A 19,184-nucleotide genomic window follows, 5' to 3' on the forward strand; every position below is an offset into this window, starting at 1 on the left:
CGCGCCGCCTCCGCAGCGCGCGGGGATTGGCCGCGGGCCGGGCGGGCGGGGGGCGGGCGCAGGCGCGGTGCTGTTATTGTTCCGCGCTGCGGCCCCGCGCCGCTCCCTGCCCGGCCGCCGCCGTCGCCATGCCGGTGAGGGGGGGACGGGGGTGGGGGGCCGGGGAGCGGGGCGGGGGTGGCCCGGTTGGGCCCGGTTCCCTCGGTGGGAGGCCGCGGGTGTCAGCGCGGCCCGGGGCGGGGTCAGCGCCGGGCTGAAGCGAGCCCCTGCGGCCCGAGCCCACCGGCAGGGCCCGGGGCCGCTCCACGGTGTTCCCCCCTCACAGCGCGGGGCCGCTCCCGTCAGGCGGGGGCACGGAGCTGCGGCCTGGTGACGGTGAGATTCCCGAGGTTTGCTCGGTTCCCTGAGTGCGCGCTGTTCTCCCTGCCTTGGCCGTAAAGCAGCCCCGGGTCCCCGCGGCCGCCCCGCAAAGCCGTGCGTTTTCGCTTGGGTTGGCTCCGCAGCCCGTGTGCGTGCACCCAGGGGTGCCTTAGATGTCACGCTGCAGCCCAGACGTGTCTTTGTTTTTTTTTTTTTTATAAACGCAGATCAACAAGCCCGAGAAGCTGGACAAGCCGGAGAGCTGCGATAATGTCAAGGTGGTCGTCCGCTGCCGGCCTCTTAACGAGCGGGAGAAGGCGACGGGGTACAAGATGGCAGTCAATGTGGATGAGATGAGGGGGACTATAACGGTTCACAAAACAGACTCGTCCAACGAGCCTCCCAAGACGTTTACGTTTGACACGGTTTTTGGACCAGAAAGCAAACAGCTGGATGTCTACAACTTAACTGCAAGGCCCATTATCGACTCTGTCCTGGAAGGATACAATGGTAAGTGCCTTGTTTTAAGTCAATACACCCCGTCTTGTGCTGCCTGCACTGTCAGTGATGCTGCTGCTCTCACCGGGAGCCTCCCCTCACGAGGGCTGTAGCTGTCTGTGTCCTGGCCTCTCACTTAAAATGGCCAGAAGGCGCTTGCCATTCTGAGCACCCGCAGTGGTTGTACATGCTAAGGCTGTAAATGGGGAGATCAGTGATGAGCAATGCCAGCTGAGGTCGGTGAGCTGTGTGTTTTCATTCTCCATCTTCTGTTTGCAAAGATATACGCTTTGTTTCGTTATCAGAATTCTCAGCGACTCTCCACTATACAGTTTCAGTAACCAAGCAGCCGCCGTGGTCCTGCAGTAACTAGGTACGCGTACCAGAGTTGTGCATATAAGTGCTGCATTTTCTCCTCTAAAATTTGCTGATTTAGACTACGATGGCTAGTTAAACACATCTGCCTGGCCCAGCAGATAATCCGCTGATTCCTACAGCTGGAAGGAATACGACCGTGATTTGTGTGTGTGTTATGCATGCAAATGCGCTGTGTTAAGGAAAAGAGATGTTAGCAAGGAAACAAATTACTGCTTTCCATAACAGTGTGCTATAAGCAATGACAGACTGTAAAGCTTTTAAAGGTTTGCAAATACCTAATAAACTCTCGTGCTAACACCTAGTTTCAGCTGGTTAAAATTCCATTTCTTCAAACAGTAATGCCAATGAAAATGGAAGCCTGATTTGAGTTTTCAGCAGTGCTGGGGCAAAACCAATTAATCAGTGTATTTCTGGAGTGTCTGAGCTGGGTCACAGTGAACTTTCCTGATGGCTTCCGATGTGGGCTGATTATCTAGTTCAAATTGAAGCTGCATCTGCAGGTTCAGAACCAGACTGGTTCTGTGGCCTGTGTTGTAGGAGTCTCACATGGTTTCTGCTGTGGCTTAGAGTGCTAGCAATAGTTGGTTTCACACTTGGTATATAACCTTCCTCTAATTGACAGTGTTATTAATTGGGCTTGTCTTAATTATGTGTGAGCCCTAAGTGTACTAGCATTCCATTCTTTAATCATTCTGTATGGTTAAAACAAGCTGACTTTCTCTTAAATATTTTGCAGGCTGGATAAAGCAGTGGCTTAAACCTGTTTCCCATTGTTGTCCAATGTTTTTCTTTCTCCTAGCTTTGCACAGTATCTGCTGGAGAGGGTGGAAAGTTTCAACTCCGTAAAAATAAGATACGTTTACAGCTATCAGGCTAAGAATTGATGAGGTAAAACTGCAGCTAGCAATTTCCTGATTACATTTTCTTATTCTTCAGGCACTATTTTTGCATATGGGCAGACTGGAACAGGCAAGACTTTTACCATGGAAGGGGTCAGAGCTGTTCCTGAGCTTAGAGGCATCATTCCAAATTCCTTTGCACATATATTTGGCCACATTGCCAAAGCAGAGGGGGATACGAGGTACGGCTTCTCTTTACTGCTTCTGTCTTGTGTGTCCATCTGTAGAAAAAGCTGGGCCTCAACAATGGCAACTGAACCTGTATCTCTAGCTTTAGCTGGAAGACTCCTCCTTAGGAGTTCTTGACTGGACAGCAGGATTGTATTTGTAGACGGGTGCTTTTTCTTTGCTGTCTGTGATTGCTAGGCTTCAGCAAATGTCTTATTAAGAAAGCTACCCAACTGTTTGTCTTCAGGTTTTTAGTTCGTGTGTCTTACCTGGAAATTTACAATGAAGAAGTGCGGGACCTCCTAGGAAAAGACCAGACCCAGAGGCTGGAGGTGAGCCTGCTGTTCTGAAGCTGATAACGTTGCTCGCTGCTGTGGAAGAAATATTTTAAAGACCAAAGAGCGTTTGAAGGGAAGTGGGAGGCTGGGTTCCTTGGCACATGTACTGTTCCCTTTAAGATGCGGTAGCAGCTGGGTATTTCTGCCGATTTCTCTGAATCTTTTCTGTTTGGCCAGTTGTACAGTGAGAAACTGGCTTTCAGCTGAGTCAGTTTTGTGCATGCGATGCTATCCTAAAGGCCCTTTGGTAGTTTTGCTAGGAGTTAGTGACTGGGACTTGAAGCCTGTATTTGCCATTAGGGAAAACCAGTGGAGTGTTGTCCTGCATGAGTCTTGATTCCTTAGCCATTTGCTTTCAGAGCATAGGAGTGTTTTCTGTGCAAAATAGAACCTGGGGGAGGAAATCACTGTAGCAATACAGTGCCACTGAAAACTGCTGTCAGGGATCTTCTAAGGATGCTCTGTCTAAACTGTTTCTCTCTTAGGTTAAAGAGAGACCTGATGTGGGAGTTTATATCAAAGACCTTTCAGCTTATGTCGTAAACAATGCAGATGATATGGACAGGATCATGACTCTGGGCCACAAGAACCGTACGTAGTCTCGCAGTGGGCAGGTTTACAGCTCTGCTGTCAGGCAGAGTGCGAGGGTCTGATTGTGAGACTGCAGTAAGAGATGTTGCTCCTAGTCCTAATGCTGGAAAGCTCCTTCAGCTGAACAGAGCGTAAAAGGATCTTCCCTCCCAACCCCCGTCTGTGCAGGGGCAGGTAAAGAAGAAGGCCGTGCCTCCTCCATTGGAGGAACGGTGAAGGATAGGATGCAGTGAAAGCTGTCAGCATTGTCAGGGGTACTAGTGCGTCTTGGTTCTTCCCCTCCTCTGTTCTGACAAGGCTGAGCAGCAGCTAGTTCTGTGCTGTGAATAGAAGGCGGTATATGCGTTCTGGAAGATTTCATAGTTAAGCCCAGATCCGTTTATGAGCTAAAATTCTGATTTACTGTTGCTTTTGGCATGGATTGTCATGCTCTTATTTCTTAAAATACAGCTATTTACAGGGATCAGCAGTGAAAGCGTTAGGCTAGTGATCTCTGTAGCTTTTAAAATGAAACAAATGAGAACTACTGCTGCTCTTGGGATGGGATCATGGTCAGCTTAGAGTCACAGAGGGTAGCAACACTTCTGGTCTAGATTGGGGGTATCCTGTGACTTCAGTGCCTAAGAACAGTTTGCTGAGTCAGGGCATCCTTCTTCCATCTTCTGAAAAACAGGGTTGAGTAAAGAGCTGGGGATAAAGCTCCTTTGAGAGCGGGAGTGTGATTCATTAACCTTTTTCTCAATTAAAAGGTTCCGTTGGTGCCACAAACATGAATGAGCACAGTTCCCGTTCACACGCCATCTTCACCATCACCATCGAGTGCAGTGAGAAGGGGGTTGATGGAAACATGCACGTGCGCATGGGCAAGCTGCACCTGGTCGATCTTGCTGTAAGTAGGATCAGCGAGGTCTGCCATAAAACCTGGCGGGCATGGCTGCTCGGTTATGCACTGTTAAAGGCTTTGAACAGAAGTCTGGGCAATTGTCTGTTTGATCCTGCTTGGCAGAGGGTTGGACTAGATCTTCCGAGGTCCCTTCCAGCCTTGGTCATTCTGTGATTACTCTGAGCAATCCAGAATTTTCTGGCATTGAAAGCTTTGGTTAAGACCTGTTTGACTTGTCTTGTTAACCACGACTGAGGTACATACCTAGGTTCTCTAATAATGGATGCGGTGTTCAGTGACATGGCTGCTAGCAATACTTCAGGGGTAGCTGGTCCTATTTGGAGGGAGGAGACATATCAGAGGCTTGGTTGCAATTCCTGATTCTTGTTTCCTTTCCAGGGTTCTGAAAGACAGGCAAAAACTGGAGCAACGGGGCAGCGACTGAAAGAAGCTACGAAGATCAACCTCTCTCTTTCCACGCTGGGCAATGTCATCTCAGCACTGGTGGATGGCAAGAGCACTCATGTGCCCTACCGTAACTCCAAACTTACACGGCTCCTTCAGGATTCCCTGGGGGGCAACTCCAAAACCATGATGGTAAGCAGAGAGGTGCTCTGACTGGTGCCAGCTATTGATCTGTTCCTGCAGAGATAACAGCATGACTTTGCCAAAAGAGCAGCCTGGCATTTACCTGTTTCTTTCGGAGCTATTTGCAGTTGAGAACCTTTTATATATTTTTGCTATCTCTCCTCTTAGTCTCTGCACAGACAAGGATCTAAACACAGTGTAAATAAGAACATGTGCATAAGATCAAATAGAAGTCATGCTTAGGTAGCCAAAAGCAGTTGTAGTGTGGAAGCAGCAGGAAAGCTCGGGAAGGAGTGGCAGTGTGGTATTGGTGGAGCTGGGGATGGATCCCTGTGAAATCACTTGTTCTGGACTCTTTACACTTCAGCATCTAGTAACTTGCTCTTCCATGTTGTGTCACAGTGTGCAAACATTGGTCCAGCAGACTACAACTACGATGAGACTATCAGCACTCTCAGGTATGCAAACCGAGCCAAGAATATTAAGAACAAAGCCAGGATTAATGAAGACCCCAAGGATGCTTTGCTGCGTCAGTTTCAAAAAGAAATTGAAGAGCTTAAGAAAAAACTGGAAGAAGGTGAGATTCCCCTGCCTCCTGGTGTTTGTATAGACAAATGCTTATCCTATTTGAGTGTAAAAATTCCTCTCTATCTGAAAATGTCACGCAAGTTCAGCTGCTGTTTGCAGGTCAGTGTTTTGGTTTTGATTATCCTGTTCAGTTCCAGAAGAGGTGTCCTCAGGTGAGGGCAGCAGGGCCCTCCTGGTGAGGGGACCTGGCTTTGCCCACTAGGTGGCACTTGCCACTAGCATGAAGTGATGGCTTCTGGACTGAGTTAAGTGTGTGTGGGCTCTCCTGGTGAGCAAGTAGGGGTCTAGGTATAAAACGGTGTGGTGTACGATTTAAACTGTGTGGTAACAAAAGGCAAATGCATCCACCCTCAAGCGGGGAAAACATTTTTCAGTAGAAAAATGAACTAAATTTGTGTGGCTAGAGTGACCATCAGACAGGACACGGAGGAAACAGGCTTCCTAAAGCCCTGGAACTTCATGAGCTTGTGACAGTTATTAATCCGTCAATATTCAAAAACTCTGGCAGAGGAATACTTCCTGAGCAGTGACCTTGGCTTGACATTTCTCTCCAGAGTGATGCTTACTGCACGGAATAGTGGTAGCAGTAGCTCTGATAAGGCTTGCTGCTTGGAGCCTCTCCCATTCAGGAGAAGCAGGAAATGTCAGGAACACTTTCTTTAGGGATTGGGAGCTGGATGTAGCTGTTTCATCCCTAGTGGGCAGAGGGTGGCTTCTTAAGTTTCTAGATTCTAAGCTGTAGAAAAGTGGCTTTGATTGCTAACACCACTGGATTTCTATCTCAATAGAAAAATCTCCTAATACTTTCAGTTCCAGGAAAATTTTGTAGCTTAATCCTTAAGCAGTCCATGGATTCTTTGTTTCCAGTGAAAAACGCCTGCTGTTGTTCACACTGACTTCACAGCCCATATTAATCTTCCTTAATTTGCCAAAGCCATTGCAAACTATCTGCTCACTGTCAGACACTGGCTTCAGACAAATGCCACTGTCACAGTAACAAGCTGATATGAGGTGAAGGGCAGTGCATCAGAAACAATCCTTTTCCCTTCTAGGGGAAGAGATATCTGGTTCTGAGACGAGTTCTTCTGAAGAAGAGGATGAAGATGATGATGGGGAGATCGGAGAGGATGGGGAGAAGCGGAAGAAACGACGGGGTAAGGCAGTGGAGAACCCTGTCAGTGCCACCAATTTCCTCCTGTCCTGCTGCTGGTGTCAGAAACTGTAGCAAGAGTCAGGCAGGGAGAAGTGGAGTTGTAGGGCTGCCCTACTGCCGCTGCAATTATCATGCCTCTTCTAGAAACGAAGCTATTTGGCGCTGTCTCTGTGGATGGACAGCTCTGCTCCTGTGTGGTATCTGCTTCCACTTGGGTAGTTGTGCTTGCGGTAACGTCCTCGTACGCGGTGGCTCCCTGGCTGCCGCAAGGTGGCTGTGTATGGCTTGTGACTGGTACTGTGGAACCTCCCCTGCTCACAGAGGTGGGAGGAGGAAGATGCCGAAGATCAGCGGTAGGCAGATGTATTTTTTTTATAGCCATGGAAATGGTTAGAGGGATATTTTGGCTGTGGTTTAGGCAAAGGATTCATTTGTCTTATGGATGTTCAGTAACTGACTTCACTCTAGTGTCCTGTTTTATGTTGATAGAGGAAGAACTTGACCTTTGGTTGTCTGTGTGCTAGCTGAAAAGTTGAATAGGAGCTACACGTCCCTTGTTTGGGAGCACTCTGGAAATCCCATGGTAAAGTTTCCTTTATCCTACACCAATATTAAACTACCGTGTAGCATCTAAATCCCAGAAGATGCTGCTGAACCTAGAGCTGCAGGTTATGGTGTACTGTGGGAAGTTGTGGCTTCCAGGGATCCTGATCTGGTACCTGTACAAGCAGAGTCGCAAATGACATCTGTCAAGCCTTTAGCATTGGTCGTAACGCAACTCTTCCTTCGTTTTCCCCTGTTGGTACTTTCTAGAATCAAAAAGGTTGACCACCATCTTCATCAAGAAACAAGTTCTGCCCAAATCTCTCACCAGAGGAAGCCATCTTCAAAGTGCTGCTTGAAAGGAATAGAGGGCAAATAGCCGTGACTTAACTAGAGTAGCTCGTTTGGAAGCTAAGTTCCCTAAGTAAGGGTGCTGCTCAGCAGGAGTGTGCACAGTAACTGTCTCTGTTAAAGCTGGTTCTGCCTTCTTGAGGGAGCGGTGTACATTGCTACATGCATAAGACTGGAAAGGACTCATGGTCACTGAATCCTCTGCTACTGCAGATATCCACAGCCACCGTCACTGTGATCTGGTTTTCTGTGTTGTTGCTTGACATGGAAGCAGCCTTGGCATGTGGTTTTTAAGCTGTAGGCTGGTTAAGGTGGGTTTAACGGAACTGTCTTTGTGAGCATGCATTTTGTGCTGGGAAGTGGTGGCTTTGCAGGCTGTCTGGGAGGGATCCTAGCAAATGCTTCCTAATGGGAACTTGTGCCTTTCTGAACTAATTTGCTGGCCCTTCTGGGTGTCTTTTCCTTGGAACTAACTTCCCGTCTGCATGTTTCTTCCTCTCTGGGTTTTTCTGTGGGACTCACTTCTGTTTTCCAGGCAGTAGCAGCAGCAGTAGTTCAGACTCCACATGCTCTGTCATAGAGAAACCTCTGGATAAGTCCTTCACTAGTGAGTGGGAGCTCTTAAGTCTTTTTAAGCTTTGGCCTTTCCATAATCTGTGCACTCCATTTTTGCAATGCTGCACTCTTCCCTGCTTTGTCTATTGGAAAGATAAACCTGAACTTAACGTGGATAAAGCATGCCTTTCCTTTGCTGCCTTCATGCTTGAAACAGTGGTTCGATGTGCACGTTGTTAGCCAGGTGTGAAAGAACAAAGCAATTTAGTATGCTGTTTGAACAAGTTTTAAAGGCAATTGGGAAATAACAGGGTAAGTGGTTGCAACTTCTGTATTTTAAATACTCCCTCTAAAATGTCAGGAGAAAGTCTGAGCAACTTCTTTCTGGTTAGGTGCGATGTTATATTGGACTCTGCCTTCTCAAAATTGGACTTGGAGAGAATGAATGAACAGTCAGCAGTTAAGCTACACTATTTTTATACTTGCAAGGGAAACTTCATAATGCTTTGAGTAGCTTTATTTTGGCAGACCCTTCCAAACAAAAAAAACTGGGCAGTGGTTGCTGATTTTTTTCCCCATGACATTAAGTTTTTAGAGGAAGTTCAGAGGAACAACAAAGGATCTGAATTTTGGTTTAGCAGTAAGGAAAGTGTGGTCTGCTCCTGATCAGAGAGAAGAATCTATCCCTTTAAGATCCTACAGTCAGTTAGTGAGGACTTTAACCAAAAATAGAATGCAAGTCTCAGGCCTTGACTTGTAGGGACTTTACCCACTGTGGCTATCCTGTGTAGATGTAGTCTGCTCTTCTCCGTGTGCGGAGAGTCGGGGAGGTCTTGCCGTATAGCTCAGTAACTTACACTAGGTGTGTTAGTGGAAAGTGCCAGCTCAGAGAAAGTGTGGTAGCAGAAGGCAGCTCACAGCCTAAGGGCGACCTTTGGGTAATACTGTGATAGGCTTGGACATCTGCTCGCTTCAAATCCGCTCTTTCAAAGCTTGCTTAAGACCTGAATATTTTATTTGGCTGAGGACAGTTAATAGCAAAGCACTGGCTGGATCAGCCCACCTCCGGCAAGGCTGGAGGCAGCTCTGTTGTAGAAGCTGCACTGGGCTTTTGGTGATCAGGATGAGTGTGGTTTGGGATATTAACTGTCCTCACGTGTGGCCCTTTTTGCATGTGGTGTCTTTCATTGCCCTTTCCCTATCCTGCCTCTTTTACTGCACTTGCTTGAATAACCCAAACTGGCTCTATACCTCTATGGAAGCATCAGTTACTGCAAATTAACCTACTAATACTCTATGTGCAATTGTCATGTATCTTGCAAAGAATTGGCTTGAAAACTTGGTTAAAACTTAGAACAAGTCTTCTGTATGCTACGATTTCGTAGGTAATTTAACAGAATTGGCTGGCTTCAGGAAGGGGAAAAATGCTAAGCCTCTTAAGAAGAAATCTATACTCTGTTTCTTAGGGCATGATCTTTGCGGCAGGCTCATGTTACACTCAAATTCTGCATTGCATTGAATGGGCAGAAGAATGCAGGAGTGAGCTGAAGACTATCCTGGATATGCCAAGCCCTTTTAAGTACAGAAACATTCTATGCTTTAGCATAAAATCATGATGCAATATTTGCTATAATGGAGTTTTATTTCTCAGTGATTATTCTGTTTTCTATTCTGGAGACATGCATGTGAAATTAATGCTTGTTCTGATGTTGATGAACTTTGTCCAAAATGATCAAGCAATAATATATTTTCTTTCCTCCTTTTTATGCATATGCTGCCTCTCTGCGATTTGCTCTCTACTTCCTCTTAATGCAAGATCAAGCAGGTTGGTGTAATCGATTTCCACCTCCTTATAATACAATTGCAGAGCTTGTTAAAGGGTCCTACAACTCAGTCTAGTTCACTTTTTTCTCCAAAACTGAGAACAAACAGGGCTGTGTACTAACGTGTAAAAAGCATTTATCTGGCTCACTGCTTTATACGATCAGCTTTATATGATCAGGCCACTAGGTTCACTGAGTTGCTCTGGCTGTGTCCCTTTTAACACTTAGGAAATGTACCTGGTTTGCTTTAATAGTAGGTAACACTCGAAAGACACAGTTAATAAGCACTGAGATTTGCTGTGACCTTCAAATCTGTGGGTAGTCACTGTTTCATAGATTGAATGTCATCCAAATGTTTTCCTCTGCTGCCTGTTTTCATAGCGTTGTTTTGAATTTCCCTAGTTTCTGTATTTTCATAGTAACGTGTTCTTAAAACACCTACTTGCTGACTTTGCTGACTCTCCCCTTGGAGAGTACAATGAGCAAGGGGGTGGGAGGATGTGCTAATTTGGAATATGAATATGTAAGTCTTGGTAGCCCATCGAGTTGTAGGCCAAGGCAATCTTCTGTTTTCTATTGGTTGGCCTAATCGACCTAGTTAAAATATCTGAGTTTCCAGCTTGGGCTTCTCCTTAGGCACTATTCCTTCTCCACAAGTGTTCTCCATATGTTTTCTGTTTAGGGCATTATGTGTCTGTATTAGTTCTACAGAGCTTCTTCATTGCAGGAACTGGAGGCAACTCAGCAGCATTAAAATGGGAGTTGAAAGACTGAGTTGTGCCCAGCTTGGAGCCCTTGAGTTCTGACATCAAATTAATGCTTGTTAAATTCAATTACTGAATCTGAACTTGAAAAAAAAAAAAATGCTGTGATACAGAGGCAGCATTTTTATCTGTGAAATAAATTTTTTTCCCTATCTCTTTGAAAGGCAAAAAGAAAGTTTCCCCTGATAAGATGGTAGAGATGCAAGCAAAGATTGAAGAGGAGAGAAAAGCTCTCGAAACTAAGCTTGATATGGAAGAAGAAGAAAGAAATAAAGCCAGAGCTGAACTGGAGAAGAGAGAAAAAGATTTGCTTAAAGCTCAGTGAGTGCCCTGCTCTAAGTATTTATTTTTTTTTTGTGGTGATGTGGGTTTTTCTTCCCTTAATCTACAAGTCAGTCATTGATATGTGGAGATGCATGGTGAGGTGCTAGTCAAACTGAACATCAGCTCTTGCTGTTATCAGAATGAAAGAGGAGCTTCCTCTGTGCTTGCAGATCAGAGCAGGTAGAAAAGACAAACTTTATTCTTCTACCATTTTTTTCTTAAAACCTCATGTAGTTGAGATGGCCTAGAAACTTAAATCCCCCAAACACTGGTGACCAGTGAAGAGCAGCACTCCTGCTGTGCCGCTTGTCGGGGGCAATAGCTATGTGAGAAGCCAGGTTTCCTGCAGCACACTGCTGTGAGCATGCCACCCTGAGCGTAGGGGTTCTCCGTGCCGGAGGTGAAAAGCTGCTGGGGTAGCCTGCTATCACCAGTGCCTCGCACCCCCTGAAAGGAGAACTGCAGCGGGAGAGACTTGTCTGCTGAGCTGGTTTAGCCTGCACGGAAGTGATGGGAGCTGGAGTTAAGGAAATCAGTGTGCTCACTTGCACTGCCTCACCCCCGCTCAAACCCTTGGCAGCCAGACAAGTTTTTCCAGCCCTATGAATGCTGCCTGGGCTGTAGGACTGAGCTCGACCTGGCTGCCTTGTGAGTGCCTTAGGATAGGAGATTTTCCACTCTACCTGTCTCTCTAGACAAGAGCACCAGACCCTCTTGGAGAAACTGTCTGCGTTGGAGAAAAAGGTGATTGTAGGAGGAGTGGACTTGCTGGCAAAAGCAGAAGAACAAGAGAAGCTTCTGGAAGAGTCAAATATGGAGTTGGAAGAACGAAGGAAGAGAGCAGAACAGCTTCGCAAGGAGCTTGAGGAGAAGGAGGTGGGTTATACTCATAGCTGTTTGGAAACAGCAACTATAGGACGCATGATGTTTATGTGCCTTTGCACTGTTTGTGTGGATGAAATGTGGTTCTGCTCTGGAAGCGTAGCAGAAGCCAACCACTTTGATGGTGCTCACTTACCGGGAGGAGTGTAATCACTGTGGGTGTGAGCCAGCCTGGCTAAGCCAGGTCTCCGTGCCCTTTGCAAATGCTTTTTGTCCAAGTAGTTTCCCTCTTTGTTCATACTGTTGCAAATATTTTTTATTATGTTAATATGTGGACGTCTGCTTAATCTCTCATGCAGCAAGAACGCTTGGACATTGAGGAGAAGTACACCAGCCTCCAGGAAGAAGCACAGGGGAAAACCAAAAAACTGAAGAAAGTTTGGACCATGCTTATGGCTGCAAAATCAGAGGTCAGTGTCTGAAGTGCTCAGCTTGTGATGGGTGACAGGAGTCACTATAGCTTGTAGCTATAGCCAGCTTTGTAACTCAGGAAAAAGTGTCACAGGTTTAAAAATATTTCTGCTGTCTGCTTGGTTCATGTAATGTAAAAAGAGCTGCACAGGAGTATGTTGTGGAACTTTTCCTTAAGCCAAGCTGAGTTGTAGTTTGTGTGAGGCTCTGAGATATTCAGAACTCCAAGGAAATCTACTGGTTGTTATGGAAGAGAATAGAAGTTAGCTGGCAGTCCAGTCTCTGCCCTGCAGCAGCTCAAATGTTCCTCTGCTCTTCACTCTCTGTCCTTCCTGTGTGTTACCCTCATCCTATCTTCCTCAGTCACACTCCTTCAATGTGTCCTTTGGCTGCTATCTAGAATCCCTGCTTCATGAGAAGCACCCTCTGTCTCTGGGATCAGGGACTTTCCTTGGAATCTTGCCAGGGATGTAACTTGTTTGCACACTGTTTGCTCTTAGCTAGTGCAAAGGTTGGCCTGGCAGAAAGCCAGTTTCATGTTTCTGAGACCAAGAACTTAATGTGGTTTTCAGCCATCTCTGAGCTGGAATGTTTCGGAGGGTTTATTCTTGAGATAAATATTCTAGCACTTCTAACCAGAGTTTGCTTTCCTTTCCCAGGAACCTCATACAGGCAGAAGACTGTTTTAGGCTGTTATCTTACGCTAGCTCTGACCCTCAAATGTCTTGTTTGTCTGCAGATGGCAGATCTGCAACAAGAGCATCAGAGAGAGATTGAAGGCTTACTAGAGAATATTCGGCAGCTGAGCAGGGAACTTCGTCTTCAGATGCTTATCATAGACAACTTCATTCCTCAGGACTACCAGGTAAGGATGAAGAACCGAAGCTTTTGATGTAGGTGCATGCTCTGCTCACTGAGCCCTCCAGCTATATTTGGTCCACTGACAAATGGGATTAGTTGGCTTCCCTCCTCTAAGGAAATGATAGGCAACTGACTGACACTTGTCTGCTAAGCTGTAGCACAGATGAGTTTGTGGATTGCAGATTGATACAAAGTAATAAGTGAATTTAGAGCTTTCACTTGGGTTCATTCTTGTTTTGGTATCACCCACGAATGCCCAGAAAATTGTTTAAATCTGACACATACTAATAGGAAATAAAAAAGCTGTTTTTCTGTATTAAGATGTTACAATTACAATTACTGCTAACCTAATTGCATTGATGTAATGGGAAATCCATATTTCAGTGGGAACTCTAATGTACACAAGAAGTGATATTTTTCCTCTGTAGTCTTCGGAGCATAAATTGGGGTTTTTGGTCATGGTATGGCAGTCCTGATATAAACAACTTGAAGTGGTCAAGGCTGTTCTTCAGCAACTTATCTAGGCTTTCCGGAATGCATCTTCTGGAAAATGTCTGGAGCGTAGATCATTGTTACAGGCTTGCACAACTTTTATAACTTTTTTCTAGGAAATGATCGAAAACTATGTTCACTGGAATGAAGACATTGGAGAATGGCAGCTGGTAAGCTAGCTGACTAATGTACAAGCTAATGTTAGCACAAGCTTCTGAGCCCAGAAATAAACTTATAAAGCTGGAGTTTTTACTCTGTACAAGCAACTTTACTAACAGACCTTTCTTTTATTTAAGAAATGTGTTGCATATACCGGAAACAATATGAGGAAACAGACTCCTGTCCTGGACAAAAAAGAAAAAGATGTGAGTGACTCCTCATAAGCATGTGTTGAATTGCGTAGGTCTAAGTTCTGCTATCTTTGCTTACCACAGCATGTTTATGGGAAAATCATCAAATTTCATTTTTTATTTGAAAATATTTTTTCTAGTCTTAAATAGAGTGGTTGATAAGCACATAAAGGTTCTGATGTTTTGCTGTTTTTTCCTTTAGCCCTTTGAGGTGGACCTTTCCCATGTTTACTTAGCTTACACAGAAGAAAGCTTGAGGCAATCTCTCATGAAACTGGAGAGGCCAAGGACTTCAAAAGGAAGATCTAGGCCCAAGACTGGTAGAAGGTGAAGGATTTTGGAATATCTGTATGTAATGGGAAATTTACACGGGAAGGCTTAAGTTTGTGCCTGCAAACTTGACAAATGTTTGAAGACTTTGTTATAACACAAAATGCTAAGATTCTGCACTATGTAAGATTTACCAGTGCCAAGTGAGGCAGAACCAAGCTGAAATCTTACTGTGGTAAAATCTTGTCCAGAAAGACTTTTATGTGGGGACTTTTCTGGTGTCCTTTTGTCACATTTCCCTATTCTGTCATCTTGTTTTATTTTACTGTCTGCTGGTTTAGTTTAACAATGACACACTGACAGTGCGTATACTGGTATTACCAGAAAGTAATGTGCTGCTGGGGCAGACTTCAGCATGGGTGTTCCTGATCCTTGTTTTCTGACAGATGCTTTGTGGAAAAGTTATCACTGTAGTTTTGACTTGAAAAGTGGCTGGTCCTTGTCTTTCCTGGACAGCATAATGATGTCTGTGGTTATTTTTCCTTTCCTTTTTGCTCTCCAAACAGAAAACGTTCTGCAAAGCCAGGAGCTGTCATTGACTCCCTGCTGCAGTAGGTGTGACGTGTTCAGAATTGCCGTAAAAATCAGTGAGTGTATAAGGTTTGGCCAGAATATGCAATTCAAGATGGCACAGTTCGAAGTGGCTATAAAATCCATACCTTGCTGGTATGGAGCTTTATTTAAAATATATATAAATGTATTTTTCCTTAGTTGCCTGTATACTGTATGTTATATTAACATAATATTAAACTGGTATATATTACGGTTGTGAAATTCTGTGTTAAACAATGTGTTGTGCAGGGAAACTATTGCTGGTAATCCTTGTTGAAATGTATAGAAAATAAGGGTTCTAGATGTGTTTTTAAGTGCTAGATGACATATTAGCTCAAAATGGTTGATAGAATCCTAAAATTTAATGCTGGTAAATCTGATTGTCCTGCTTTGCACATAACTGGCAGCTTTCACTGTTGTCCTCTGTTGCACTGATCTGTTTGAATGTGGTTGCTGCAAACCTTTGAGTTAAGAGCATTAAACCCTTTTATTTAAATATTCCTCACTGTATCTATTAACCCGATCATACTGTGTATGAAATACACAGCCCTCTTCGTTTGCAACCTTGCTGTACAAAGAAAGGTAATTGGGTTGGGGGAATCTTGAATTAGACAAGTTTGGGACTTGTGGGAAGGGACCATGCTCTGTTTAAGTGCAACAGAAAACAAGTATTTCTGGGTAGTGCTTTTAGTTTTGTGTGTGATCTGCTGGCGCTGTGGAGAGTGAGGCCTTTGTAAAGTCAAGAGAACTTTTTTCCTCCTCCTTTTAAGTCTGTGGTGCAGCATTGCTTTGGCTGCTTCTTCTGCTTCTGAGCTGGAAGTTGTTTTAATTGATGTGAATTCTTTGTAGTAATCTGGACAGCACAGATTATTCAAGGGAACTGCTTTAGTACAGCAGGACTGTGAGCACTATGGTTCCATTTTTTTCATCCCTGGCCATAACTGAGGATGAATTACTCTCCTTTATTAGAGTAGGCACAAATTGCTCAATCTTCCCAGTACGGTAACATCCCCTGAAACAGCTGATGCTGTTTGCGTGGACTGTATCATCTCCTGCTTCTGGCTGTGTTTTGAGGGGAAAAACAAGGTCTCTGCTGCTAACCATTTATGGTGGCTGCTCTTTGATATTTATGCTGCTAATAGACACATAACACTTTAATACATTACTTTTGTGTCACAGAAAAAAATGCATCTCCTTTGAATTGTGTGCTATATAACTCATGTTAGAGCATAGCAGTTGTAGGAATCTCAACAGTTCCATGCCAGTGTGGTGTTAATTGGCTGTAACTTCCATGTAATTGTAGCGTTACCTTAAAAAGTTGTGCTTACTAATGTGAAAAATTGGGTCCCCAAGCATGACGTGAAGAGCAAGACAGCTCCTTGGGTGTCCTGAGTTCTTGACAGAAGCCATGTTTGCTACTATCACAGCACTCTTGTGAAGTATTTGCAGTAGCTAGAAGTCGATAACCCCTTCTTATTGTCGTGATGCTTAACTGGATGTACCCTGTGAATCTGCAACAGCTCTGTCTGTAGCAGGATCTGTAACAGCTAAACTGGTCTTGCAAGGCCATGCTTTGCTCTGGAGATGCATTAACTCTGTTCTAAATGAGTTCTAAGCTTTTCCCTGTTTTTTCAATGTGTTTTTTTTCAGGATCATGACCTAGGAGGAGAACATACTGCCCTCCTTTTTTTTGGGGGGGGTGGGGGGTGGGGAGAGGTGGAAGGGAAGGAGATGAAAAGATCCGGTTTTGTCACCTAAATTCATACAAGATGCAGATATAAACATTGGCATTTTTTTTCCATTCTAGCATTTGAATAAAGGTTAAGTCTCAGATTTTTTTCTGATCTAAACTAGTTGGATTTTTCTCTGAAGAGCTGACCTTATTTTGAATGTGCTTAAATTAGGATATGTTGTTACATACTTCTCATCAGCAGGACTGAAAATGGCTCTAATGCTTTTTTTGTCTGTTTCTTGGCTCTGTTCTTGCTTCCTGGGCCAAGCAGATAGATGCATAATTTTGGCCTGTTCTCAGAACCAGGGCAAACTTTTGTATTTCCCTTTATATTATGTCTTGTTTTGCTTAGTTTTGTTGAATTATCTGTTTTTAAGGGTGTTTCTCCTGAATTGTACCTTCAAAAAGATCATTGAAAATTCTTTGGGAGACCATCAGTGGCTCAAATATGCTACTGTGAGCCATGACACTGCATTTAGAATATTTAAAGCTCAACTGTAAAGGTACACACACTGTTTGAATTCCCGTTACAATCCTGCTGCTGAAAACAACTGTACTCTATATATTTGAGAACCTTGGGACAGAGAAACTTCAAATAATTGCACACCTTTGTAAATTGGAGAATTGATTGGGATTTCCTGTTACGGGGGCTTGTTTTAAGAACAAATCTGTTCCTACAAGAGGACTTTTTTTTTTAAAGTGGAGCTGTCTTGATGATGATCTGTCAGCTTGGCTTACCTGATAGGTGTGGTGTATGCTGTTGAAGTTCTGGGAACTTCCTTTCAAAACGGAGCCTGGCTTGCAGATTTGTCCTACAGGCCCTCTTTATAGCCCAGGACAACCCACGAACGTCAGATGTGCCCGTAACATGTTTTGAGGAGGAATGGGCTGGGTTTCTATGGGTTTTTAATCCACACAAATAGTCAATAGAGCCATTTTCATCCCAGGTCAGTGTGTGTTCTATAGAATTTCTCAGTCATGTTACCATTAAATGTGTGCGCTCATTTTTTGCATCTTGCTACCAGAAGATTCCCCTCGTTCTCAAATATCAACCTTAACACTGAGTTTTCTTGGCTTTGTGTTTACTGTCATATAAATGAATTTTCATGTTTAACTTTTGTTCCTGAACCTTTCTTCAGGTTCAAGGGAGGAGAAAATGGTCCTTAGTGCCTTTCAGAAACTTACTGTCTGCATACATCCAGCTTCCACCTCTCTCAACAGTTTTGTTTAGCCAGTTCTGTATATAGGAAAAACTGCTTGTCTAACTTGTCTATCTATTTATTGGTTTTCTAACTGTTTATTTTTATTATCTTTGTGTTTTATGGTTAAATTTTATTCAATACACTGTACATATCAGTATTGTGTCCCTGGAGCATGTTCATACCATGAAATAAAATTGTTGATTCTACCTCTCCGCTTGTTTTTTCAAATAACTGTGTGTGTACAGACTCCTAAATCATTTGAGAGTCAGGAGTGATGTCAGGAAGGGTAGCTGAAAGTAGCTGAAACAGCCTGTATAGCGTTGGAGCACTTGCAGGAGAAGTTAGATAAGTGAGCTTGGGGTGCCGGGGGAGTTCCTGTTGCCAAGCCCCAGGGCAGTGAGCAATAAGCTCGTGGGAGAAGCAGACAGCAGAATGAGAATGGGCTTGCAAGACCTGAGATCAGTTGGGTGAGGGTGTACACGGAGCAGGAGCTGTGCCCCTTCTGCTGGGGCTGTCCTGAGCTGCCTTCGGACTGACTTTATGCCTGACTGAGCAAGAGCAGCTCCTTCACTGCACTACAGCCACTGGCTGCCCGTGTTCTGCCTTTTGTGTACGGGCACTGAATAGCAGCTACTGCTGGCGAGAAGAATTTTCACACTGTGGCTTTGAGTGTCCTTGTGCTACATCCCACGCCTGTCACACCCTGTGTTTGTGCAGACAGTATGAAGTTACCTGCAGTGATAGGAAACGTTCAGCTCTTTCCTTTGCTGTGTAAACTGTTTGATCTGCGTTGCTTTTCTTCCTCTGGAAGGTATCTCCGCCTGCTCAGGCAGCAGGTAGCAGACCACAAAAAACCTGTTAACTTTGCACCTTCCCTGAGTACTCTGACGCAGCAGATACACATACCCTGCACAGTCCTGGGACTTTCCAAAGCCTTCCCCCCCACTGTGCCAAAATTGCAAACTGATAGTCTTGCAGGTATTTAGGTGTTTGTCCCAACTACTGTCTGATCTGCGGCAGGTTGGAGTTGTCCCTTCAATGGGGTGGTTTTGCACTATTTCTTTCACTGTTGCTGCTGCTGGAGCCTCTTTACTCCTAGGCCAGCAGCAGTGGTGCCAGGGCATGAAGTGAGGGGGGAACCAAGTGCCTCCCTCCATCCCATGCTGATCTCAGACCTGCCACCTGGCTTTTCAGCTTTACCCCACACTTCTGAGCTCACCACTTCCAGCTGGGGACACTTTTTGAGGCCTGCCTTCTCCCATGTGGCTTCCCTTGGGCTTTCTCTAAGCACAAGCTTGCCCCCATAGTTGGCAAGAGTTGCCAAAATGAAGAATTTGCTCTGAGCCACCTGCCCATGCAGTCAGGATTCCCTTCACCACAACCCCAGGGCTTGCTTGCAACTTCTGTTGCAGGTGTGCTTCCAACCTCGCTCGGCTCTGGCCAAGAAACATCTTGTGCAAACTAAGCAAATTTACTCCAAAAATACATTTATTTAAAGAATCATAAATAACATTTGCAAATACAATGTCAATATAATAATTTAAAAAAAAATATAATCACAAATTCTC

General features: G+C 44.7%; 1 protein-coding gene across 2 annotated transcripts; it reads left to right on the forward strand.

Annotated features, from left to right (window-relative positions):
* The first annotated feature begins 24 nt into the window (after positions 1–24).
* KIF3A (kinesin family member 3A) lies at positions 25–17,828 on the forward strand. 2 transcript variants are annotated; one of them, XM_080555592.1, is made up of 18 exons: positions 25–134; positions 588–870; positions 2,173–2,317; positions 2,551–2,635; positions 3,127–3,232; positions 3,982–4,121; positions 4,515–4,712; positions 5,106–5,280; positions 6,344–6,445; positions 7,874–7,945; positions 10,645–10,801; positions 11,500–11,680; positions 11,986–12,096; positions 12,837–12,962; positions 13,567–13,620; positions 13,747–13,815; positions 14,003–14,127; positions 14,637–17,828. In XM_080555592.1, the coding sequence occupies exons 1-18, from the start codon at positions 129–131 to the stop codon at positions 14,683–14,685; spliced, it is 2,184 nt and encodes a 727-aa protein (XP_080411718.1). In that variant the 5' UTR covers positions 25–128; the 3' UTR covers positions 14,686–17,828. The 2 variants fall into 2 exon arrangements, with proteins under 2 accessions (XP_080411718.1, XP_080411717.1); XM_080555591.1 differs by lacking the exon at positions 7,874–7,945.
* Positions 17,829–19,184: the final 1,356 nt, after the last annotated feature.

The sequence above is a fragment of the Anser brachyrhynchus genome, assembly GCF_964034855.1.
Source record: "Anser brachyrhynchus genome assembly, chromosome: 14".
In the NCBI taxonomy this organism is placed as follows: domain Eukaryota; kingdom Metazoa; phylum Chordata; class Aves; order Anseriformes; family Anatidae; genus Anser; species Anser brachyrhynchus.